This window comes from Rosa chinensis, chromosome 2 (assembly GCF_002994745.2).
Source record: "Rosa chinensis cultivar Old Blush chromosome 2, RchiOBHm-V2, whole genome shotgun sequence".
Lineage (NCBI taxonomy): Eukaryota > Viridiplantae > Streptophyta > Magnoliopsida > Rosales > Rosaceae > Rosa > Rosa chinensis.
In genome coordinates this window covers 68,237,830-68,263,758 of record NC_037089.1, presented here as the reverse complement: position 1 = coordinate 68,263,758, position 25,929 = coordinate 68,237,830, and the positions used below count along the sequence as shown (strand labels likewise).

Genomic DNA, 25,929 nt, shown 5'->3' with positions numbered 1-25,929 from the left:
ATGAAAACCAAAGGCTTGAAGCACATGAATAAGAAACCCCCAAGAGAGCGTATCAAAAGCCTTTGTGATGTCCACCTTGATTGCTACATTACCTCCATGACACTTAGAATCCAATAGATTAAAGCACTCAGAAGTCAGCAAAATACAGTCTGAAATATGACGGCCAGGAACAAAAGCATGTTGTTGTGGGGAAATAATTCGAGCCGCAATGGAAGCAAGCCTAAGAGCCATAATCTTTGGAATGATCTTGAAAACAAAGTTGGTCAGAGCAATAGGACGGAACTGTGTGATGGAATCTGCATGATCAACTTTAGGAATCAAAACAATCAACCCAAAATTGAAAGTAGACGGCATAATTTCATGGGTAAAAAATATCGCACAGCATTGACAACATCATCACCAACTATTTCCCAACAAGAGATAAAAAAAATGACCAGTGAAACCATCAGGACCCGGAGCACTATCCGCATCCATAGATTTCACGGCAGCCAAAATTTCATCCGCCATTGGAATAAGAGCGAGGGCATCATTTTCTTCAGCAGTAACCGTAGAGGGAATGACCCGATCAACTAAACCATTATCATGATGCTCTGCGTGGTTAGCAAAAAGATTTGAGTAGTAGTCAAGTACATGATTATGAATGGAAGATGCATCTTCAAAAACCTGGTCACCCTCACGAAGAAGAGTAATAGAAGATCTCAATTGGCGTGCTCGACACATGGCATGAAAGTAGGTAGTATTACGATCACCATCAGATAACCAACGTAACCGAGACTTCTCTCTCCAAAATAACTCTTGCAACCGAAGAGACTCAATTAAGTTTGCTTGAAGTTCATTTTCTATAGAAAATTCCTCATCTGACCCACCAGAATGAGCAATGTGCTCTTGCAGGATAGTTAAAGCAGATAGGTCAGCGTCCACACGCCGGTGAATGCCCCCAAAGACCTCCCAATTCCATGCATGCTTTGAGTGCTTTACGTAGAACACGCAGCTTATGTTGCAGAACCGAAGGAGGACAACCATGAGTGGAAACAGAGGACCAACATTGCTTAACAAAATATTTAAAATCACTGTGCTGCAGCCACATCTTACGAAACCGAAAAATACTTTGACAAGTCCCAGAAGCTTTTGAAAAAGACAGTAACAAAGGATTATGATCTGAGCAAATCCGCGCTAAAGTACAACAATCAAAAGAGTTCCAGACATCAAACCATTCTAAGTTTGCAAGACATCGATCCAACCGAAGTTCAACATTACCCCGTAGACCACAACACCGAGCCCACGTAAACTCAGCACCTTTAGTATCAACATGAATTAGTTCGCAAATATCAGACATAGCTTGAAATTCCTCGCAAGAGCGACGACAAACAGGAGCACCACCTTTTTTCTCATGAGCTCCTAACACCGCATTAAAATCACCAAACACTAACCATGGCCCTGAAACAAATCTGCCCTTAACTTCAGCGAGATCAGTCCATAGTCTTCCACGCTCAGCCATAGTAGTGCGAGCATAGACTGCCGTTATAATACAATTAACTGAATCATGCATGACCTGTAGAGTGACTTGCTGATCTGTCACAAGGAGAACACGCACCATTGGAACAAGAGAAATCTTACCAAACAACCATAAATTAGGCCTAGAACCTCCGCGATCGTTAGTACAAATTGTTGCCAAACCAAAACCACGCCAAAATGATGATGGGATAGAGTTCAAAGCAACAAAAGGCTCAGCTATACACAGTATTTCCCGCTTGTGAACCCGAATAAAATCTTTTAAGGCATTCTGCGTAGGGGCATTAGCAATACCCCTGACATTCCAGTATAAGACTTTCATTGAGAAACAGTTTTAGTACGACGGAGGTACTCCTCCCTGTTCTCAATTTGAGTTGCCCTGTGCATAGACTTCCTCTGAGCTTTGGACACAACTGTTGTAAATTCTTCTTCTTCCTCAAGACGATGAGTTTCTTCATACCAAAGAGAAATTTGAGAGGAGGCAACCAATATATATATATATATATATATATATATATATATATATATATATAGCAGAAAAGTGGAGTAGAAACTGAGCTTTTTGAGAACAAAAAATAGGGCTCTCTCTGTTGCTACTATTTTACTTTTTGGACGATGACTTGTTGAACAAATGCACGAAAACGATGAAGAATTGAAGATGAATTAAGCGTGGATGAGGGACCGTCGATGCACGAGAGAAAGGACAATATTAGGATTGGAATGACGTTTGGCTCTATGGGTCCACATGTTTTCTTAATTCGAAGTTACATCTTTTACGGTTGTTACTTTTAGGCCTTGTTTGATTTTCGGAAATGAAAGTAGTTCCTTTGTCTTTCCCATGGGAAGGGAAATGAACTTTCCAAAGAAGTTTTCATTCCGATGTTTGGCAATGTAAGGAAAGTTATCCGGAAAGTTGTTAAAAAGTATGTAATTAATGGAATAAAATAATATATTGTGAGTAATAAATGCAAGGAAAGAAGGGGGAAAAGTGATTCCTTTGGAGTATTGAAGGATTCATTTCCCCCCCCCCCCCTATTTTCCTTTGCTTTAAGAAAGTATTTTCTTTCCTTTTACATCCCAAACACAGGAAATGAACAACTTTCCTTTCTTGATGCTTACTTTCTGCGAACCAAACGAGGCCTTAGAGCAAGCAACGACCTTTCTTCCAGACATTTTTTTTCTAGAAAAAAATATATACTGCATGGATTTTCTCTGTGTATGTTAATTTGTAATATGCTTCTTACTTAGATTAACTTATCCGGATTTTCTCTGTGTAGGTTAATTTGTAATATGCTTCTTACTTAGATTAAATTAACATTAACTTATCAATTTGTTATGCATCTAACGTCTTCCTAATTGAATGGCGGGTCAATGAGATAATTAATTCTTCTATGTATCACACTGGTGACACGACAGTGGCTTAATGCATTTGTTTTGCAACTTTTACTCAATACGAGTTTAACATTCAGAACGCTTGAATGTAATAATTTGACTTCTTACAAATTATTTTATAACGAGCATTTCTAAAAGAGGAGTGTCGATTTCATTTGTCTTTTCATCTTGGTATTCTAATAAATGAACATATGTTTGGATAACACTAATTGAACAATTAATTGGATCGGTGGAGATAATATGGGAAGTTCTAGCTTTCCAATTTTCCAAGAACAAAGAGGCGTTTCAAATTTCCTGCTCCTTTGGGTTTCGCGCCAACTGTAGCAAAATTCTCGGACTCAACTCTTCGACTTCTTTTTTGTGTTTACCTGCTGCTAGCCTGTGAATTATTGGGCTGATGGGGCCAGCCCCAAATAACTCAATGGATCAAAAAAACAGCAGGCATGACACTTGTAAATAGGAATGAGAATACCGAAGGCATGAAATCAAGTTTGCGAAATGCAAATCACCAATAATAAAGGCATCGCCGGAATCACCCGCTCACATTCCCAATTTCCCATTATCCCATAGCTCACTAGACAAAGTCACAATCATTGAAAACACACTGCTTCAAAGGTATCTAATGTTCACTTCACTGTCGAAAACGTCTTTGCTAAATTGGGAAAACGATTGCTCAGCTGGGTCGTATTGTCAATTTTTACCTCCTTTAATAAATAATTACTAGCAGGCCCCACCCGTTATTTATGTGGAGAGAAGTTAAAGATAGTGAAAAAATTTCCCGTATAAATATTACATTTTCTGCTTTTTTAATTTTTTTTCCATTTTACAATTTATCATCTTATCCTTATTGATTAATTATATTTTATAGTTTTTTAATATATAAAGATTAAATTGGTAAAAAAATTCAGTTTTGGAGAGCAAGCACTCTTCACTTAATAATAGTATAGATAATTTACCATTCTCCTAGCATATGGGTACATCGTCCACAAAAAGTACAAAATGGCATCAATATATTTTTGTAAACTGAATAACTGATTGATATAAGTAATGAACATGTATATCATTCACCATTTCACCTATAAGGCTAAAAGAATTCTGAGAACATATGTGCCCTCTACTGTTGGTCATTTTGATTGGTAATTATCATGGTGCCTTTGTTGGAATAGCTCTTCAATATCGATCATCCTTAATGAGTTTTAACATTTGGTAAGAACCTTCCCTTATTTTAATCTTCTCGATAATTATGTGATATGGGCAAAGAGAGATCGTTGACAAGATTTTTTTTTTAGATTTTTGATTCCTAGTCCAATTTATTTGGTGATAATTGGATGCAGTCCTTCCACTTTTTTGCTTTTAATTGCGGTCATTTGATTATTTTCATTTGTTTATTTTACCGTTTCAGGAAAATAAAGGAAACAAATTAAAATTCCCTAATTTTTGCATCTGTTACTCCAAATTTGAACTTTTGAATTTGAATTCAATCTATCTAATGTATCAAAACAACTTGTAAAACATTTTCAGGCAAAAGAAAGCATATCATAACAATATAACATATCTACATGAAAGGAAACAACTTGATCACATCATATTACTACCCATGAACCTACCGGTAAGTCATATGTTACTACTTCTTTCCCTCAAGTTGCGTGTAAAATAAATCAATTGCTTTGCCAATGGAAGACACATCAGATTCACTTTTATGGCTTGGATCCTCCTCAGGTGTTCTGCCATCTAAGGAAGCCTTTATTTTTCTTTTCAAATCACATTAATCGTTGAAATTGGGGTAAAGTTATGGAATAAAGCAATTCAACCACGCAAAATACTTGTTGTTTAGATAGCTCTTCATGGGCGGTTGCTTACAAATGATGCATTGTAGCAGCTAGGTTTCTCCCTACCATCTTGTTGCTCTTTCTGTATTAGTCATGTCTAGTCGTCTATGCATCTTCTTCTACAAGGTCCTCAGATTGTGGCTTTATGGAAAGGGCTCTTGACCCAATTTAGGCTCAACAAATGCCCACTTACTCCACTAAAAGATTTGTGTGCCCACTTACCCAATTTAAATATAAAAAGACAAGTTTGGTCTTTAAATAATTAAAAACTCATTGGAAACTTAGCTGGACTCTTGACACAGTCGTCGGAATCCAGTCACCGGTCGCCAGAATCCAGTTGCCAGTCATAGGTTGGAGGTTCCCAAAGAGGTCACCGGAGACTTTTATTACCTTTATTGGGGGGCAATAAAACAGGATGCGGGATTCCGGTCACCGGTCCGTAGGTTGCCGGAAGTTCACAAAGAGGTTGTCGGAGACTTTTATTGACCCCAACAAATTTTTAATGGGGGGCAGTAAAAAGTTTATTATGGGGCAATAAAAAGTTTATTGGGTATTATTAGGAGGTAATAAAATTGGACGCCAGAATCTAGCGGCAGGTGACAGGATTTCGGTGGCCGGTCACCAGATTCCCTCAACCGGTGATCGGAGTTCGGCGAAGTCTCTCTCTCTAAGTGAAAAAGGGAGAGAGGGCAAAATTATCTCAAAAATAAACAAAAATAATAATAAAAATTAACTTAATTGGGTATTAGGGTAAAAAATATGTAATTTGTTGGGTAAGTGGGTAATCTTATAAAATGCATGTTTGGGTAAATAAGGTTAATGGAGCTCAAATTTGGGTAAATAGACATTTTCCCTTATGGAAACCGTAGATGGGTTTGCCTTCTGGTTTTTCTCATTCCGGAATACTCTTGAGGAAGTGTTTTTTAGAGCTTGTGCTTCTGCCCTCTCTAAACATAAGCGTCAACTTTAGTTTCTAGTAACTTGCAATCTAATTTGGTATATTTGGATTACTAGAAATTTGCTGCGTTTTGAGGCTAAACTGTTTAATCTTTTAGGGTTGTTCAACGAATCTGCTAAGCTTTCTTCCCATCCCCACAAAAAGCATGCAATTGCTTCTATTTATTCTATTCTTGGAATGTCAGAATTGTCGGCCACTGCTACGTACTAGTTTCATTCCGTCCCTCAATTCTTAGGAGGTGGGTCTGTGGGTATTTGGCGGAAGGATTACTCTGACTTTAAAGGAGGAGCAACAGTGATGTGGACTACAAGGGCAACAAGTTGTTGATGGTTTTGCGTACGTGGTTCCTCCCATATTTACTTTGGTTGGATAGTATGCATGTAAGATCTTAGAATTTGTCTATCGTTTGATTCATTTCTATTTAAAGCCCTCTGTACTACCTTTTATCTTTTTAATAAAGTAGAAGCTGCTTGCTCTCTACTGAAAAAAAAAAAGGAGGCCCAAGCCAAATAGAAAGTATGCATGTAAGGTTGTAGAAGAAAATAAGATTACAAATGAAATAGTCATCTTATTTTAGTCAGACATATATCATCTTAATGCTATATTTGATTTTGTATGATAAATTATAGAGAATATAATAGAGAAGTTCTTGGAATTGCGGAAGAAAAATTATGGAGATTTTAATTTTTAAATCCACATAATAAAGATTTTATAGGGAATCTGTTGGAATATTCATATATGGTTAAAGTGTTAAGGGCTAATACTAGTTACTACCCTGTAGTTTAGGTCCGGAATAAATTCAGTCCTTAAACTTTCAATTTCATCAAAAACACTCATGCATTATCAAATCTGGTCTAATAGGTCATTCCTTCAATCTTCCATCGATTGGAGCCGTTAACTTGCTGACGAGCCGTTAACTTCCACCTATCAGGCAAAATTCTAAAATTATCCCTACCTCAGTTCCACCTCCAGATCCAGCGCCGTCTTCCACCTTCGATTATGTATCTATTTTGGTGACCAAACCAGATTGCCCCAAATAATGAATTCTCTGGTTCTCTTCTTCCCTCTTGGAAACACCACACTTCAAATTCTCTGGTTCTCTTCCTGATGGATCCTCCGACCTTGAAACTAGGGCTAGGCACGGGTCCGGACAGGCCCATTACTGACTGATACCGAACCCGGTACCGAAAATATTATTCGGGACGGGCCGGGACAGGACTTTGTTTTTTCAAAGTTGGTACCGAAGGTACCAAAACCGATCAGAATCGGGTCAGGCCCGGGCCTAATTCAGGATACCCAACTTCAGTACCTAAATCCAAATTTTACAATTCAACATTAAGAGAGGAGCATTAGGATTCAATGTTGATCTTCCTCAAACGAGGGCCATCTTTGGCAACGACACAAGTAAACTGCAATGGGAAAACACAACAAGTAAATAAGATCGGAGTTCTTCTTTCTAGGGTTTTTCATTTCCATATTCCATACAAGCACAAGTATAGTCAATCAAGTTCCAAGTCAAACCATTTGCAAATGATTTCAAATAAAATTATAGGTAAATCTTAAACGCATTCACCAAATTTGTTCTTGAAAAAATGGATCACGCACCTCAAGTATCAATAATTATACACAACGATTTCCAACGACCCAGAAAATTGAACATGTTTATAATACAATAAGATTTTTACATTACACTATCAGAACTCAAAACTCTGTAAAGCAAAGTCAGGATTGGGAATCATTACACAAAATATTAAAAAAAATAAAATGAAACACATAATCATCGTGTCAAAGATAAGATCACTCCAAAATAATTCATTTTCATTTCCAGACAGAACCAGATCTACCAATGGAAAAGGAAAAGTCAGATCAAATCGTTCTAGATCTAGATCATGAAAACTAGGTTCAGAAATTGAAAACTAATTTCTAAAGTTGAAGATTTCAGTTTCAATTTTCTAAGCAGCCAAACACAAGAGTCAAAGCAGTTTCATAGCATGGGATGGGGAGGGGATCTGGGATTTAGATGAAGAACATAACTACAGAAGAAGATTGGGAGAGTGGAGAAGAGAGAGAATTGGGGATTGAGGGCTTCTGTCTTCGTTTAGCTATTTAACCGATTAGGCTAAAACGTTAGTGATCAGGTGTGATCATTCCTCTGTGTTCCCAACTAAACTATCCAATCAAACTCAACCAACTATTATGAAAAAATTAAAGATTTAATTTAATTAATTTAAACGGGACGGGACCAACAGGTATCTATTGGGCTGATACCGGTACCAGGCCCGTTTTTCGGGATGGGCCTAAACAGTAAATTTCATATTTTGATCCCGACCAGTACCGGCGGATTTCAGGACTGTTTAGGGACGGGACCGAGACTTTAGTTTTGGGTGCCCAGCCCTACTTGAAACCAAACCAGCTAAGCTTCTAGACTACCAAAAAGTGGCGCAGAACAGTGGATTGGAGGTGGAATGGAATTGATTCCTAAAGTGCAGAAGACATTGGCTGAGATAAGGAAAAAGAAAAGCTTGCATATTCAACGACATAGAATCAAGAAAAGTATGGCAGAGAGTCGACCTACAGTAGCAAGGAAATTTGACAAGGACAAGGAGTTCACAACAAAGAGAATGGGGAGGCAACTGTTAGAGTTGGGAATTGATCCTAGTATGGCAATTAACCGAGCTCGCAACAGATCTGTTTCCAGGAGGGACCGAAAGAGATAGAGATCAGTTGACAAGGGTGATACTTAAGGTAGCGGTGTCTAGGCCCAACCTTGCCCAAGGGCAGCCTTGGCGACAGCCCGGGGCCCAAGGGAAGGTGGGGCACCACACACACACACACACACACACACACACACACACACACATATATATATATATATTATCATTTGCAATAATGTATGCTGCAAAATATTAAAAATAAAAATTATTCCAGAATTTTAGATGCAATAATTGTGTGATTTCTTGTTCGTCTCATTCTTCTACTATTCAAATCATCTAGAACCGTAAAAAGTCAAGCACCATTATAGTAGAGTCTCTCACTCTCTCCAAAATATTGAAATCAATTAAATTTTTCTTTAAATTTGGGGTTTCAATGGTTATTCAATCCCTCAATTCATTTTCATCATTTGTCCCTCCAGTTTTTCTCCTGTATGTTTTTCATCTCCCAATCTTTCTCCTCTCTATTTTTTTTAGTTCTTCTAAGGTGATTAGCCAAATTTTTTGACATTCCATGATGCAGGTTGAGATATATATCAAAATAGGTATTGGGTGTTCTTCAATTTTGAAATTATGAATAGTAGAAGCTATATTTCTTGTTTTTGTGGTTCTGATAATTATTCTAAAAACTTGTTAATTCGTAACTTTACTGAGCCAAATTAATCTCAAAATCGTCATCGAAAAATTCTCCAGACCGACCCTGGACAACCAAAAAAAAAAATTCGCCCTAGGCATCAAGAACCTTAGGACCGGCCCTGGCGGTGTCAAGAACATGAATGTGGATACACTTACGAAGAAGCTGTGCTCGATGTCTAGAGCCCGTTCAAGGTCAAGAACAACACTGCCTACTGATGTTGTCCCTAGTGATGGCTTTAAGGACTCTGATCAAAAGTCTAAAGCACTAGACAAGGCCCGAAAATCTGTGAAGAACAAAAACAAGAATGCTAGACGTGGAAAGGTGAATAGAGTTATTCCTAATTTGAAAGCCAAGCACTTGTTCTCCGGAAAACGATCAAATGGAAAAACCCAAAGGCGCTAAGATATGTAAGGGACCTAGCTCTGACACATTTTGGTATCTGTAATATTTGTTCTCAGCTCCCCTTGGCCAATAAAAATGCCCTTTAGGGGTGATGTTCTAACTCCTCTTTGCAAGTATTTTAATGCAATTATGGTGCGCATTATATGTTTGAAGTAGGTTGTCATATTCATATTGATGTTCTAAAACATTGATGTTCTAAATCAATTTATGCTGAGAAAAGAGATGTAATTTCTCAACCCCCTGTAGCTATGGAGGATGACGCTGGATCTGGAGGTGGAATAGAGGCTTCCGAAACCTAAACTACAGGGTAGTAACCAGTGTTTAGCCCAAGTGTTAAATGTTTAAGGATATTAGTATGCAAAGAGATATTGATGAGAGAAATTGTTGTCTATTCATTGAAAATAGGAGCCCTATATATAGGGATTACAAAGTACAATTTCTTGGAGTGCAAAGATTCCTATTCTAACTTGAATTGGGAATTCTCTCCTGTTACAACTATAGAACTAATCCTAGTTTGACAAGGCACACTAAAGTTAACATTCTTCAACACTCCCCCCTTGTGCCGCTCAAACTTAGTGATGACGTTTTGATCGTTGCCTTGTTAAAAACCTTGCTCGAGTAATAAAAAACCATGTGGGACAAAAACAACCTTGAGGATGAGAAAAAGAGTACAACATGTCCTTCAGTCTTCGAGATCGAACATGTAGACATCATATACCTCCCTCTGATGTCGACATCTCCCCCAGATTGCTACAATCATGGGAGTTCAGATAACTTTCTCAATCTAATACTTTGAACACGTTTCTTGAAGGTGGATTTAGGTAACGACTTAGTGAATAAGTTTGCTATATTATCCTCTGATTGGATTTGAGTCACTTCAATCTTTAGAAGTGCTTGTTGTTGCTGATTATAAAACAACTTGGGCGATATATGCTTGGTGTTGTCGCCCTTGATGAAACCTAACTTCATTTGTTCAATACAACCTGCATTATCCTCATAAATGTATGTAGGCTCATCTATGGTAGACTTTAAACCACAAATTCCTCAAATTTGTCTTATTATAAACCTTAGTCATATGCATTCAAGCATGGCTTTATATAGAGCAATAATCTCTGCAAAATTAAAGGAAGTAGCAACAAGAGTCTGTTTTGTAGACCTCCAAGATATCACAGTGCTTCCCATGGTAAAGACATAACCCGTTTGGGAGAAACCTTTGTGAGGGTCAGAGAGATACCCTGCATCAACAAAACCCATAAAAACATCACCATTATTTTGATATAAGGGTGGTGGGTGAGACCGACCACCCTTAGAGGCAGCGGCACCTATGGCGGCAATGTTACCGGCCACGGTGTCTTGGATGGTGGCGCCATGCCTAATGGGGTTCGATCCCATTCTTCCGTCATTACTTTTCTCTCTGTAGGGATAAAACAAGCCCATATCATTTGTACCTTTCAAGTATCGAAAGTTTGTCTTTACACCAATCTAATGGCGGAGTGTTGGCGTAGGGCTATGTCTAGCTAACAAGTTCACTGCGAATGAAATGTCTGGTCTTGTGCATTGAGCTAAGTACAATAATGCGCCTATTGCACTTAGATAGGACACTTCGGCCTTTAATAATTCTTCATCCTCAACCTTTGGACGAAACGGATCTTTTTCGGGTTCAAGCAAGGTTCTAAAAAACGCTAGGCGCTAGTCAAGCGGTAATTCGGGGCCTAGGGCCTAGAGGCCTAGGTGGGGACTAGGCGGTTTTTTATTATTACTTTATTTTATTTTTATTTTATAATATATAAATGTGTATATATATATATATATATATATATATATATATAACAAGTGTGTGTATTTTTCCTTTTAAAGCTTTTTTTTTTCTTTTCTTTTAGTTTTAATTATCTCCCACTCTTTCATCAGAGTGTTATGGTTTTAATTATATTAATTCTATATATACTAATTCAGTGTTCGTTACTGTAGATTAGGAACAGTGACGGCTTAGTAACAGTGCCGGCTCGAGCCGAGCCGGTATAGGAAAAGCCCCTTCTACCCCTCTTTCCTCTTATTTAAGAAGCTGTCGATCAGCCGCAGCAGCATTTTTCTCTTTCCGCTCTCTTCTCCGCCTTCAGAAAGTGATAGCCACGGATTGCGAGGGAGAGAGAGGGGTATTCTGTGTCTTCTGGGTCTTCTCACTATTCTCCCAGAGAGAACGAGAGAGTGAAGAGTGAAGGCTGATCCGAGAGAGAGGAAGAACAGGGAACGGGAAGACGAAGAAGAATTTGATGCACCGAGTTGAGGTAATGACTTTTTTCCTGAAATTTCAGTTCATGATTGAAGGTCTGGTTTGCCATGCATGCTGGGTATATGCGGAAATTGGATTTCAGAATTTATTTTTTCTTTTTCTCTGTTTGAGTTGAAAGCTCTGTGGGTTTTGTAGTAGTGGGTGGCTGAGATTTAAGGGCATCTGAGATGAGGTCCGTGAAGGTAGATGGCTATAGGAAATGTTTTTGATGGCTCGGTTTTGAAAAATTCTCCCTTTTACGACTTTCAATTTATCTCCTGTATTTGTGTCTTGAGTTTCCAATAAATTAGTTAGGGCTGTCTTCTTTTTATTAGAAATTGTTTTTTGAAACTTGATCAAAATTGTAGAGCCAGAGGATGTAGTTCTGTTTGATATATTGAAGTCGCTGAAATATATTCACTCTAAAGTTGATATATTCACTCTAAGTTGATATATTTGCCCTAAAGTTAGCATGCTGTAGCAGTTATTGCAATATGTCTTTTGAAGCTTCGACTCCATACTGTTCAAAAAAGAAAGGATGGAAAGATAAAAGGGAACTAGGTACATATGCATGCTCAAAAGAAAGGAAATCAAATATATTTGTTCATCTAATTTAAATTAAGCATAGTGTGCCTATGAATTCCATAATTCCATGACCAGAACAATACGTCCAAAGTCATGCAATATGAATTCCATGACCAAAACAATATGTCCAATTTCTGCATTTATGTTGCTCCCGAGGGTTCTGTGTTTGTATGCATTTTGCTTTTTTATTGTTGATATATCTGCACAGCTTTCTGTTTATTTCATAGATGATCAAACAACTTGAGATCAAGTTTGCATGATCTGGTCTGTTTATTAATACTCTCTCATGTGCAATCTGTCATTGGCTTTTTCCTGCTTTAGTTTGCTTATGTTTGTTTTGTTTTTCCTCTGATATATGCATGACTATTAATGATATATGTGGACTTTACAGATTTCATGCAAAAAAGTGTGGGCTTCATTGTCTTGCTGCTGTTCCTCTGTTTGTTGCTTTGTACTGTCTACGTTTCTTATTCAGGTATGTGCTGTTTATTATCCTTCAAGTTAAGGCTTTAGGGCAGAGACTTAAATACACATTATACTTATGCTATATGGATCATAGTGAATTGTTAAACACAAATCCCTAAATATTCAGTGGTAGAGGCTTATGTTTCTAATTATTCGACGGCATATTTCAAATTCAATTTCACTGCTTCTTAACAGTTAAGTGTTGTGAAATTCTAGGATAAGATCAGTTCTAGGTTCTTCTATGTGGTGAGTGCATGTAGAAGCTTGGTTCAGCTTATTAACCGGAGTTAGGATGAAAGAGGCGAAAGTTCTGGACTGTGTTTTGGCTGCAGTGAAAGGCTGATTATCGCTTTCTAGGATATTTGTAGCAGTTAATTAATGGATAGTTGAGGTTACTCTCAACTCTATGCTTTAAAATTGGCAGTAAACCCTAGGTGGAGAGAGTTTTATTGGAAAGCTATAGATCTATTATCTTTTTCTTAAGAAATCCAAAGTAACCTTAAAGATTTAAAGAGTAGCATTTTATGGCCACAGGCATGACCTGACTTTTCATATTTTTGGTTCAGATAAATGTTTAACTTAACTATGTATGTGCAACTTTGGTTTTCCTCAGCAATCATCGGTGAGAACAGTAAAAAAGAAGCATATTCTCTCACTTCTGCTACCACTACTGTTCATTCAATTAAATTAGCAAGTAAGTGGCTTTACTTTGATCTGCTCTTCTTGATTCCTTTTTTAAGAGGAATATATTCTGATGTTTTCCAATTTAATTTGAGTTTCGCTTTTGAAATACAGTAATGGCGCCTAAACCAAGGATGACAAAAAAAAGAAGGCTCTTAGAAGGTGATCATAGCTCAGCAGATTTATGTCATGCTGCAAGTTATAATGAAAGTTTATCAAGTGAGGGGAATATGCAAGAAATAAAGAATGATCAGACTTTTGTTGCATCTATAGCAGAAAGTTCATTTGACGGCGACAGCATACATGATCAAATCATGGCAAGAACAGGTTATTAAAAACTGTTAATGTGAATTAAAAGATTTTGGCTCAATTTTCATTAGTTTTGCAAACTGGAATTTACTATATTATAATGGAAACTGCGGTATTCAAAATGAATTTTATTTTTAGAATTGCTGCTCTATTGCAGTTAACTTAGTTCACTACTTTGATTTATATATACAAGAAATAATTCATTTTACGTTTTTCCTTTTTTTTTTTTTTTGGTTTTGTTTTGTTGTTTCTTAGGTTTCAAATTCAGTGTTTTAAATTGAATACTTTTTGTTTCCTTATTTTATCTACAGCTGTGATGCCTAAACAAGGGACAAGCAGGAGAAGTCTACAGTTGCGAGTAGATAAAAGTGTTAGTAATTCTGATTGTGTGCAATATGTGTCAGAACAAAGTCATAAAAACAAGCGGAGAAAACCTACATCTGCTATAAATTTCAACTGTGGTGCAAGTACGTCCAGCAATCTGGAAGTCGAAATAGCTGCTTCACACGGAAATAGTGTTGGACAAGCATCATATCAAAGAAGAAAATGTGGTGTGTCATTAACAATTTTTTATTTTTTACTTTTAGTAGTATTTATAATACACATGGATTAACTTGCTATACTTATTACAATTCATGCACAGCACTGGCCTCTACATATTCGGATTTAGGAGATATGACTTATGTTTGTACCAATTGTAATGCTTTGTTTTGGTTGAACGAATCAAAAAAGAGTGTCAAAAAGAGAACCTCCGATCACTGCTTTAATTTATATATACAAGAAATAATTCATTTTATGTTTTTCCTTTTTTTTTTTTGGTTTTGTTTTGTTGTTTCTTAAGTTTCAAATTCAGTGTTTTAAATTGAATACTTTTTGTTTCCTTATTTTATCTACAGCTGTGATGCCTAAACAGAGGACAGGCAGAAGAAGTCTACAGTTGCGAGCAGATAAAAGTGTTGATAATTCTGATTGTGTGAAATATGTGTCAGAACAAAGTCATAAAAACAAGCGGAGAAAACCTACACCTGCTATAAATTTCAACTATGGTGCAAGTACGTCCAACAATCTAGAAGTCGAAATAGCTGCTTCACACGGAAATAGCATTGGACAAGCATCATATCAAAGAAGAAAATGTGGTATGTCATTAACAATTTTTTATTATTTTTTATTTTTTACTTTTAGTAGTATTTATAACACACATGGATTAACATGCTATACTTATTACAATTCATGCACAGCACTGGCCTCTACATATTCGGATTTAGGAGATATGACTTATGTTTGTACCGATTGTAATGCTTTGTTTTGGTTAAACGAATCAAAAAAGAGAGTGTCAAAAAGAGAACCTCCGATCTATACGAGTTGTTGTCAGGAAGGTAGAATCAAACTCCAAAAACCACATCCGACACCTTCTTTTTTAGAGAAATTGCTAGATCCGAATAAAGGTCCACGAAGTGTGCTCTTTAGAGAAAACATAAGAGCTTATAATTCTATGTTTGCGTTTACATCCATCGGAGCTAAAATTGATCAAACAGTCAATGATGGATCAGGACCTTATGTGTTTAAAATTAGTGGTCAAGTACATCATTTGATGGGTTCTCTTTTACCCCTAGAAGGTGAAACTCCTAAATTTGCTCAGCTATATGTGTATGACTCCCATAACGAAATTGCAAACCGAATTCAGGCGGTTGACCGGAACAACAGAAACCAAAATCTCGATCCAAACATTGTGCAAGGTTTAATTAAGATGTTTGATGAGAATAATGAGTTAGTAAAGTATTTTAGAAGCGTTAAAGATAAATTTGATGATAATACTTTGCGTACTCTAAATTTGACGATCTTAGATCATGAAGATAATCGAGAAAAACAATATGAACAACCAACATGTAATGAAATTGCTGGCTTAGTGGTTGGTGATATTGGAGCCCATAATTCAAACAAAGACGTTGTGGCAGAAATGCATGACGGAGGTTTAAAACGAATATCAAAAATACATCCGAAATTCATGTCTTTTCAATATCCAATTCTTTTTCCATTTGGTGAAGATGGTTATAAAATAGACCTTAAGATGTTACCTCCTAAAGGAAAACGACAAGCTAAGCGTGATAAAGTCTCTATGCCAAACTTTATAACATATCAAATTCAAGAGAGATATAATCAGTCTGATACTCTGTTGAAAGGGGGTAGATTATTTCAACAATTTTTAGTTGATTCTTACGCAACTATTGAAGAAAATCAACTGGATTATATTAGGAGAAATCAAAAAAGCATGAGGAGTAATGCTTACAAGGGTATATGTGATGCTGTGTCAAGGGGTGATAATAACGGTCGCAATTTAGGACAAAAAATTATTTTGCCGAGCTCATATACTGGAAGTCCTAGATATATGATGAATAATTATCAAGATGCCATGGCGATCTGCCAACATTATGGTCATCCTGATTTATTTATAACTTTCACCTGTAATGTAAAATGGCCTGAAATTTTAAGAGTGTTTGAAAATAAACCAGGCTTTAAACCAGAAGATAGACCAGATATTGTGTCGAGAATTTTCAAAATGAAAAATGAGGACCTATCGCTTATGTCAAATCCGGCAAACCATTTGGAGAAATCGAAGCAGGTAAATTTTCTTTATCTACTATTGTGTGATTATATTTAGTTCAACTATATCCTTATAATACTTTTACTTATCTTAACTTTTATTTTCTATTACAACAAACAGATGTCTGTACGATTGAATTTCAGAAAAGAGGACTTCCTCACTCTCATATGTTATTTTGGCTGAAAAAAAATTACAAATGTTATACGGCAACAGATATTGATTCAATCATTTGTGCTGAACTGCCTGACCAAAATATTGATCCAATGTTGTACAAAATTGTTAGCCAATTTATGATTCACGGTCCTTGCGGAGAATTAAATTCAAAATCTCCTTGCATGCGAGATGGAAAATGTTCAAAATTTTATCCAAAGCCATACAAGATGAATACTACATTTGAAACAAATGTTGCACCCATATATAGACGCCGTGATGATGAAACAAAATTCGTAATGAAGAAAGGTGTTCGAATTGATAATCGTTTTGTAGTGCCATACAACCAAGATCTATTATTAAGGTATAACGCTCATATAAACGTAGAATCTTGCTCTCAGTCCATGCTAATAAAATATCTATTCAAGTACATTAATAAAGGCCCAGATAGAGCTAGAGTTGGTTTCCAAGAAAATCTAAATGATGAGATTCAAGCATACCTTAGTTGTAGATATATATCTCCTCCTGAAGCTATTTGGAGATTATTTGAATATCCTATTCATTCCAGACATCCTGCTGTCGAACGGTTAGCAGTCCATATGTTTTTAGAACAAAACATTGTTTTTGATGAAAATCAATCACTTGACTCCGTTCTTTCCAATAAATGTTCAAAAGACACAATGCTTACAGGATGGTTTAAAGCAAATGAACTTTACAGTGATGCGAAGACATTAACCTATGCAGAATTTCCGTCTAAATTTGTTTGGGACCGTCAAAAAAGTTTATGGAAACCTCGAAAACAAGGATACTCGATAGGTAGAATAGCTAATGTTTATCATACAGCTAGTGAATTATATTATTTAAGAATGCTTCTAAATGTGCAAAAAGGATGTTCAAGTTACGCTGCTGTCAGAACTATTGACAATATTTTGTATCCTTCATATCAAGATGCATATAGAGCTTTGGGACTATTAGGCGATGATAAAGAATGGTCTGAAGCACTTATAAATACATCATATACAGCGTCATGCTCAGAAATTCGTCACCTATTTGTTACAATTATCTTATTTTGTGAAGTGGCAAATCCACAACAACTTTTTAATGCTCACTGGAGATGCATGTGTGATGATCTTCTATACAAACTTCAAACCAATTTTGCAATGCCGAATTTAGTAGTACCTGACTCTGAATTGCAAAATTCACTTTTGTTTGAATTAGAGCAAATTCTAAACACATCGTCTAGCTCTTTAAAAGATCATAGATTACCTATGCCAGACGAAAATAAGATGCTAGAGCTTAGAAACAAACTGCTCCGAGAAGAATTAGATTATGATCGTATTGCCTTACAACAAGAGCATTCAATCTTACTTCCATAGTTAAATGACGATCAAAGAATTGTATACGAAAATATTATTCAGACAGTTTCTAATAAAATGTCTGGATTGTTTTTTGTATATGGTCACGGAGGAACGGGCAAAACTTTTCTATGGCACACAATAATCAGTAAATTACGGTCTGAAGGAAGAATTGTATTAGCTGTTGCTTCATCAGGAATTGCTTCGTTATTATTACCAGGTGGCAGAACTGCTCATTCTAGATTTAAAATACCACTAGCAATAACGAATTGTTCAATATGTTCAATCAAGAAAGGAACACATTTGGCAAAGCTAATTGAAAAAACTGATTTAATTATTTGGGATGAAGCTCCAATGAATAACAGACATTGTTTCGAAACTTTAGACAGGTCTCTTACAGATTTATTATCGCATATTCACACGTCTCAAACTAATAGTCCGTTTGGAGGCAAGCCTTTATTACTTGGCGGCGATTTTAGGCAAATATTACCAGTAGTAACCGGTGGAAGTAAAGCCGAAATAATTGACGCATCTTTAAGTCATTCATATTTATGGCCTTTTTTTTAAATTTTCCATTTAAAAGAAAATATGAGATTATTGAAAAAAGAACTCAACGTTTTAGAAAAAGAGAGGATATCAAAATTTGCAGAATGGATTTTACAAATTGGAGATGGTAATATTCAGGCCCTTCATGATCCAAACGATAATGATGCTTCTTGGGTTGAGATTCCAGATGACATGCTCATTAGTAATTACACAAATCCGATAGAAGCAATATTTCTTGCGACTTATCCAAATTTTTATACGAAATACAATAATTTTGATTACTTGAGAGAGCGAGTTATTGTTACGCCTAGAAATACTACAGTTAATGACATAAATGATTACGTGGTAAATTTATTACCAAGTAATGCGATTACTTACTTGAGTTCAGATACTATATGTTCAACAACCGGAAATAATGAGAATCTAAACGTACTATATCCACCGGAATTTTTAAATAATCTCCAATTGAATGGATTGCCGTCCCATAAATTGACTTTGAAAAAAGGAATGCCTGTCATATTGTTAAGAAACTTAAATCAAACATGTGGTTTATGTAATGGTACAAGATTAGTCATTACCAATTTATATGAAAGAGTCATTGAAGCAAAAATCTTAACCGGTAACAATATTGGTTGTAAGTTCTTTTTACCTAGAATAGTATTAACAGCTTCAGAAAACAAATGGCCATTTATTTTAAAGAGACGCCAATTTCCAGTTAGACCGTGTTATGCAATGACGATAAATAAGAGTCAAGGACAATCTTTAAAACAAGTCGGCTTATATCTACCAGAACCTGTTTTTACTCATGGCCAATTATATGTCGCAATATCGAGAGTTACATCAAGAGAAGGAATAAAGATCCTCATAAATAACAACAATGAAAAATCAAATAAATACGCAAAAAATATAGTTTATAAAGATATTCTCCAGAATCTATAATTTCAAGCTGTCTATAATTTCGCATTTAGCTTATACTGATACAATATAAACATTACTTTACTCACAAATACACCTTCAAAAAGACCGTAATACCCTTTATTGCATACATATTAAGAAGAGAAAAGAGACATTTCAATCCCGTTCTCTCTCACACCATCAACCAAGGCCGCGTCATATATATATATATATATATATATATATATATATAGTTTAGAGGCCCATTCTGTTTGGAATTACACAACCCAGTGACTAATCCACAATCTCAGAGTACCATTCTTTCTCTTGAAATTGGATTCTCTCCCCCACTGATTATACCTAATCTTCCCAAAAACTAACCAGTTTTCTGGTTTTCTTATAAGGGTAAAAAAGTTCGTTGACTCTGCAGGAACAATGTGAATCTTCAACAGCCCAGTTGTGTAAGATATTCTCTCCGCCAACAACGCTAAAGTGAAGCTTCAATTTTGACGAACAACTTCTGAATTTTGAAGTTTTCATCTATTTAAAAGGTATATTCACTCGACCCAACCTATATTTTCATTTCACTATATCAAATTGGCTACTTAACGAGTCTGCATGTTGGTCTTTGCTAGCGATCACACTTCTGGTGATTGTTTTCTACCTCTATAACTATCTCTGTTGCATTTTTAGTTTAGAAAAAGTTGAAAGAAGTATATTTGTTCTACTCTAATCATATTTCAACTGAACTATACACAATTGGTCGCTTGATGAGTCTGCATGTTGATCTTTGCTAGCAATCACATTATCGGTAGATTGTTTTCTACCTCTATAACTTTCTGCATGTTGGTCTTTGCTACGAATCACATTACCAATAGATTGTTTTCTACCTCTATAACTATTCTGTTGCATTTTTCGTTTAGAAAAAATTGAAAAAGGTATATTCATTCCATTCCAATGATATTTTAACTAGATCATATCAAATTGGCCGCTTCATGAGTCTGCATGTTGGTTTTTATTAGCAATCACACTACCGATGATCCTTTTTCACCTCTATAGCTAGCTCCGTTACATTTTTAGTTTAGAAATCATTCATCAGTACCCGTTTTTTCCCAACTTATAATTTAAACTACAAAGATTTCCCACTTTTCCAAATGCATGCCCCTACTTTTAAATCCCCGAATTTAGAATTAGAATATGTCAATTTTCTTCAAATAGATATGCTTTTTCATAATTTGGTAGGGAAGTGATTCAGGTTTTGACTGCTTTTTCTTCTCATTGATTTTGAAAATTGTCATCTGTATTAATTACATATCCATCAATTTTTTTCATACTGGCAACTATGGTTTTCCATTACTTCACCAAAGTCTAATTCTTTTTATGGTATAATTGGATTCTGTTGAGTAAATATAATGTTTTTACTTCAAAGGAAGTTTGGTTTTTGATTAGACTGTGTTTACTGAATATACTGTTCTTTGCTTGAAGGCAGCACGAGATTGTTTTTATCTTTTTGATCATATTCAAGAAATATGCATTGTATCATTATGTATCGGCAGTGTAAATTACCTGGACCGTTTTGGTAGTTTTAATGTTTTGTTGCATGATTGAGAACAGTTGTGTTTATAAAGATAATGTTATGACTTGCTGTCAATGCAGAAATCTGTGGTTGGACACTCCAAGATGATTTACTTTTCGCTTGAAATGATGATTGAAGTTGGTTTTTTTTTTTTTTTTTTTCGGAACTTATTTACTGCTTCTTTCTTTTTAGGCTTGAAGTTTTGAAGTAGCTCAACTTCCCAGGTGTCCACTTCCAAGTAGGTTTTGATGAAAGCCACTTTGGAATTTTTGTAAAACAACTTTATACTGTAATCAACATTAGGAATTGCATCTGTGAAGTTATTTCTATTTACCCTTTTTGCTAAACTCTGAGAGGTTGAGAGCAATCTCCAGGCCTTGGAATTGAACAAAAGAAGTAATACAGTCAATGTAAGATATGACAAAACACTATGGCTGGGGACATGGGGCACCAAGTCACCTTCTTTTTCATTTTCTATTGAGGAAAAATAAAATTCTGTTTTGAATTTTGTGCCAAATTCTTCCAAAGCTGTTTACCTCATCAAGTGAAGCTGTTTCTTGCATTTTTAGTATTTTATCCTGTATAAGAAAAATTGGTTTATTGGAAGAAAATCAAAAGAAATTTTTATTTGGACACTTTAAATCACTTTCAATTTGGTTATGTTTTTGACATTCTGAATTTCATAACAAATATTCATTTATAGCTTTCCTTTGCTTTATTGAAGCATATTATGTCCCATGTATATCAGTCAAGTTTTCTTCTTCCTAACAATCCTTATATGAGCATATCTGTTTGTTGTGTAGTCCAACGAACTGATTGACTTTTAGTTTAGTTGTATTCATGAAATATGTAGAAACTTCTATGCAATTTTCTGAACAAGAAATCTGACATTCATGAAATAGGTTGCATATAGCTTGCTGCACCAGAATCTTAGAAGCAAGGTAGTTCCTTTCACTTATTGGTAACCATTTTTTCTTTCTTATGTTGTCAAATAAATTTAAGTTCACTGTTTTGTAAAAAAAAAAAAAACAAAAAAAAAAATAAAGAAAGAAAACCATAGCATTATTGGGAGTATGTCATTCCAGCAAAGTATGTGATTACGTTTCAATTGTTTTGTTTATTTTTGTTTGCATACTTAAATCACATGCTATATTCTATGCTTCATCTTTATGCAGAATTATTTATTTGATTTCATTGACAATCCTCTTCAATCTTTGTCGTACAATTTTCTCTTTTCTCTTTTCTCTTTTCTCTTTAGATCTTCATGTTCCTAAGTTCACGTATTTATCATCTCTTTCCAATAACATTGTTAACTGAGAACATCAATAACTTATCAAATAGATCGACCTTATTTGTTATGAAACTGAGAACGTCAATAGTTGATAACCAATTTCAAGTTTCCAGTCCATATTTCCAGTCCAGTCCATAGTAACCAAATTTCATGTTGATCATGTTATGGTGTTGATACCCTAATCTGTATACAATTTTTTTTCCAGACTGAATTGGAAGCTTAACAATGTCGATAGTGAATCTGCGTGATGTCCAGCCACGTCAAACTGACATCAAAATAAGAGTGCGAGTGTGTAGACTGTGGAGAGGAAAAATATTGAAACCTGTGGCTCAAGATAATGGCCTACACTGTGTACTGGTGGATCAACAGGTAACATTAGTAAATAAAACTTCAAATCCACGTAAGGCAAGGCGAATGAGGAAGATTCACATGACAAATAGTCATATAAATAATTTCAAACCTCAGATTTAAAAAGCAGACTTAACAAGTATATCTCTATTCTACATATAGAACAGATTACGTTCTTTGTTAAGCTAGGTCCATAGTTAAGTTATTAACTTTTGTTCTGTTTAGGTCTGTATAAATGTAAATGAACTTCCAAATGAAATAAAAGAGCAGAAGTATATGATTGAAAACTCATTTAATTCTCCAGATAACACTTTCATCTTAATTACTCCTCCAAGTTTACATACATTGTCTCTAATCCATATTATGTCATGCAGAATGATGCTATTCATGCTTCAGTGAAGGAAGGAGACTATGAAGAAGTATCACATCGTATCATTGAAGGCAACATCTATGAAATTACACAGTTCCATACCAAGCGTTCCCCAGAATCATACAAAATTGTGCCACACGCAGCGCAGATTTGGTTCAACAATAGAACAATCTTCAACCCAATTGAAAATGTAATTCCTCCAATCCCACAACACCGGTTCTATCTCATAGAGTACAACCACCTGCACAACCGTATCGATGACGACGAAATCCTCACAGGTATTAAAAAATATTTTCACGCATTAAAACCACCACAACTACTAACATACTCCTTACATTTCATTGTTTTAATACACTACACTTCCATTATGGTAGATATATTGGGACGCATCAAGTCAATCCAGCCAATTGAGGAAGTCACTATTGACGGAAGGCCTGAATCAAGACGCCATGTGTACATACAAAATACAAGGTATAAAAACGAACTCCTTGAATTTAAAGCAACTTGAGAGCAACTTTAGTTGGTTAGGTTGGTGTTCTTTTTAATTTAATAGAACCTGCAATTTCGTGTTATTGATCCTCAATTTTTTTGTCATTTTAACTCTTTATCTGACTTAGTATGAGACCTTTGTGCCTTAATATAGCAACAAAACATAAACTTTGAACTGTATCCCTAATTGAAGTCTCTCAGCTTTAGTGCACAAAACTACATTTACATTTCTCAATACATTTGCAGGAAAGAAGATGTGAGGGTCACTCTTTGGGGAGACGCTGCACGCACCTTTGAAGCACAACACATTAGCCAACTGCCACCTCCAGTTTTAATTGTATTCACAAGCTTAAGGGTCAAAGAATTCCAACGTAAACTATATCTTCTATCCAAATACCTTTATATGTCCACTGCGTACCCTTGCAGTTCAAATCTAATCTCTTCACTCATTTTTTGAACAGGCAAACCTGTGTTAAACAGTACCATGAGCACATTCACCTTCATCAATCCAGACATTCCCCACACAGCGGAGTACAGAAAAAGGTACGCTATCTCAACTTTAAGAACAGCAAGGCATCCAATTACATGAGTGTATAATTGAAACTTAATTTTACAATACTTCATACCTGCTTTGTATCATTGCAGTTTTTCACAACCATTTCATGCTCCAAGAATTTTTACAAGTCCAACAAAACAAATAATAGGAGCTGATGAACTGGAGGCTGTAGAAAAAAGGACTGTAAAACAACTCAACCTACTGGATCCAGAAACAGACAAGGTATTTTATCAATCCAACTCTACTTCATTACAACAGAGTTTCTTTCCTTCTATCACCCTCCCATCCATGAAATCTATACTAACTACACACATCTATATTGGTGCAGGAAACTACAGTTTTTTGTAGAGCTGAAATTACCAAGTTGATCACCCGAAATGGATGGTACTACGAAGCCTGCCCCATGTGCTACAAACAACTGAAGCAAACACCAAACAACAGCTTGCTCTCCTGTTCAAAGCATGGCTTCCAGACTGCACAACCAACGTAAGCATAGATGATAAACTTTAATTCCTCCATTATTATATTATACACTCTTATTTGGCTATACCAATTTATGTGAATCTAAATTGAAGAAATCTAATCTAAATATAAAATGATACTTTATACATGGCAAAAGATACAAAATAGTTTGGAAAAATTTCAATCTCTCTAATTCCATGTCAGTAATAGAAACTTCAGTGTCTATTTCTGTGATTTTATTGTTTCAATTTTACGCCTGTTCCTAAACCCTAAACCCCATTTTTTATCTCCAGTGATCAGAAATTAGTATTGTAACAATTGACTATTTTCAATTTCTAATACCTGCTTTTTCTGATTCCCCATTGAGTTTGAATTTCAACTATTAATTTGAATCAAATTTCCTGATTTTGTATGATAAACATACAATGTATCCAATATAATTGATATTGAAGCTAACATTCCATTTCATCAATACCACAGCTTCAGAATGGAGGTGCATCTCGAAGATAAAAGTGATTCAACCTCAGCCATATTAATAGGAAAACCAGCAGATGTTCTCTTTGGAGTCACTTGCCAAAAGTTAGTGATCGAAGAAGGTTACACAGACCAAGACAACCCTCCAGAACAAATCTTCAAGAGCATTGGCCAATTCAAAATCTGGGAAATCATATTAAACGACCGAGATGACCTGAAAATCAAAGCTGTCTATCCAGACATCCAACCATCACCAGAAAAGATGGTTACAAATGTGACACCAGAACATCAACCACCTTCAAAAAGAGCTTTGCAACTACCTAAAGAGTCAACTCAGAAAGAGCTCTTCAAATTAGAATCCAACAAAAAACAAAAAAGGTAAGAGCATAACCTCCTTTTCTTTAAAAATGTTTATATTTAAACATACAACCAGCCATACTAACCAACACGCCATCCACTCTTCAATTCTTTAAAATACAAGTACACAAGAAGAAGGCAGGAGCGCACATGCCAAGCAAGATTAGAAACTGCAGCTCCTTTTTTTGAAGACTGTCAACAGAAGATCAGTGAAGCCAGTCATCTACTTTCCGCTGACTACATGACATTCTTTGAACTGCATCGCATAAATCATTTTTTGAAAAGATAATGGTTTTTACACTTTTAAGCAATGTCAATTAGCAGCGAATGAAGCCATGAACATCCTTTTTGCTCCCTACATGGCAGTATTTTGTAACAAAATCAGGCTAACTATTTTTTGGTTTGTACATATGATGCATACAAGATGCATCTCCTAGATGTAGGGCAATACAATATATTCTATCACTAAATAAACGCCCCTTTTATATAAATTTTGTTTCACACCAGAAAAACCCTTACTTTCTTTATCTTAACGTAACAACTTTAACCCGCGGCAACGCGCGGGTAAATTTCCTAGTTAGTTTAAGGGCATAATTGTTATTTTCAATTAAGTGTGATTAGAAGAAGAATCATGATCTCTCATCTCTCCATTTTCCTCTCTGCAGTCTCAAGTACAGAACCTCTCTCGTCATCCTTCTTCTTTCTCTCA

General features: G+C 35.7%; 3 protein-coding genes across 10 annotated transcripts; 2 read left to right on the top strand and 1 right to left on the bottom strand.

The window, feature by feature from the left end:
• Positions 1 to 396: 396 nt before the first annotated feature.
• On the bottom strand, positions 397 to 1,834 carry LOC121051324. The gene is made up of 2 exons (XM_040513553.1): positions 1,212 to 1,834; positions 397 to 1,075 (listed from the first exon to the last, which is right to left on the bottom strand). Exons 1-2 carry the CDS (start codon positions 1,832 to 1,834, stop codon positions 397 to 399), a joined length of 1,302 nt encoding a protein of 433 aa, XP_040369487.1.
• Positions 1,835 to 11,531: 9,697 nt separating this feature from the next.
• Positions 11,532 to 16,409, top strand: LOC112189043. The gene is made up of 6 exons (XM_040513552.1): positions 11,532 to 11,726; positions 12,687 to 12,770; positions 13,374 to 13,454; positions 13,556 to 13,768; positions 14,062 to 14,301; positions 14,647 to 16,409. The coding sequence occupies exons 2-6, from the start codon at positions 12,692 to 12,694 to the stop codon at positions 16,407 to 16,409; spliced, it is 2,376 nt and encodes a 791-aa protein (XP_040369486.1). The 5' UTR covers positions 11,532 to 11,726; positions 12,687 to 12,691.
• On the top strand, positions 14,749 to 25,694 carry LOC112188576. Of its 8 annotated transcripts, XM_040514878.1 has the most exons (14): positions 14,749 to 14,886; positions 16,261 to 16,370; positions 19,702 to 19,848; positions 21,066 to 21,111; positions 21,776 to 21,814; positions 22,370 to 22,533; positions 22,887 to 23,160; positions 23,257 to 23,353; positions 23,618 to 23,742; positions 23,833 to 23,914; positions 24,017 to 24,149; positions 24,256 to 24,413; positions 24,870 to 25,241; positions 25,345 to 25,694. In XM_040514878.1, exons 6-14 carry the CDS (start codon positions 22,390 to 22,392, stop codon positions 25,385 to 25,387), a joined length of 1,428 nt encoding a protein of 475 aa, XP_040370812.1. In that variant the 5' UTR covers positions 14,749 to 14,886; positions 16,261 to 16,370; positions 19,702 to 19,848; positions 21,066 to 21,111; positions 21,776 to 21,814; positions 22,370 to 22,389; the 3' UTR covers positions 25,388 to 25,694. The 8 variants fall into 8 exon arrangements, with proteins under 8 accessions (XP_040370812.1, XP_040370814.1, XP_040370815.1 ...); XM_040514880.1 differs by lacking the exon at positions 21,066 to 21,111; XM_040514881.1 differs by lacking the exon at positions 21,776 to 21,814.
• The last annotated feature ends 235 nt before the right edge of the window (positions 25,695 to 25,929 follow it).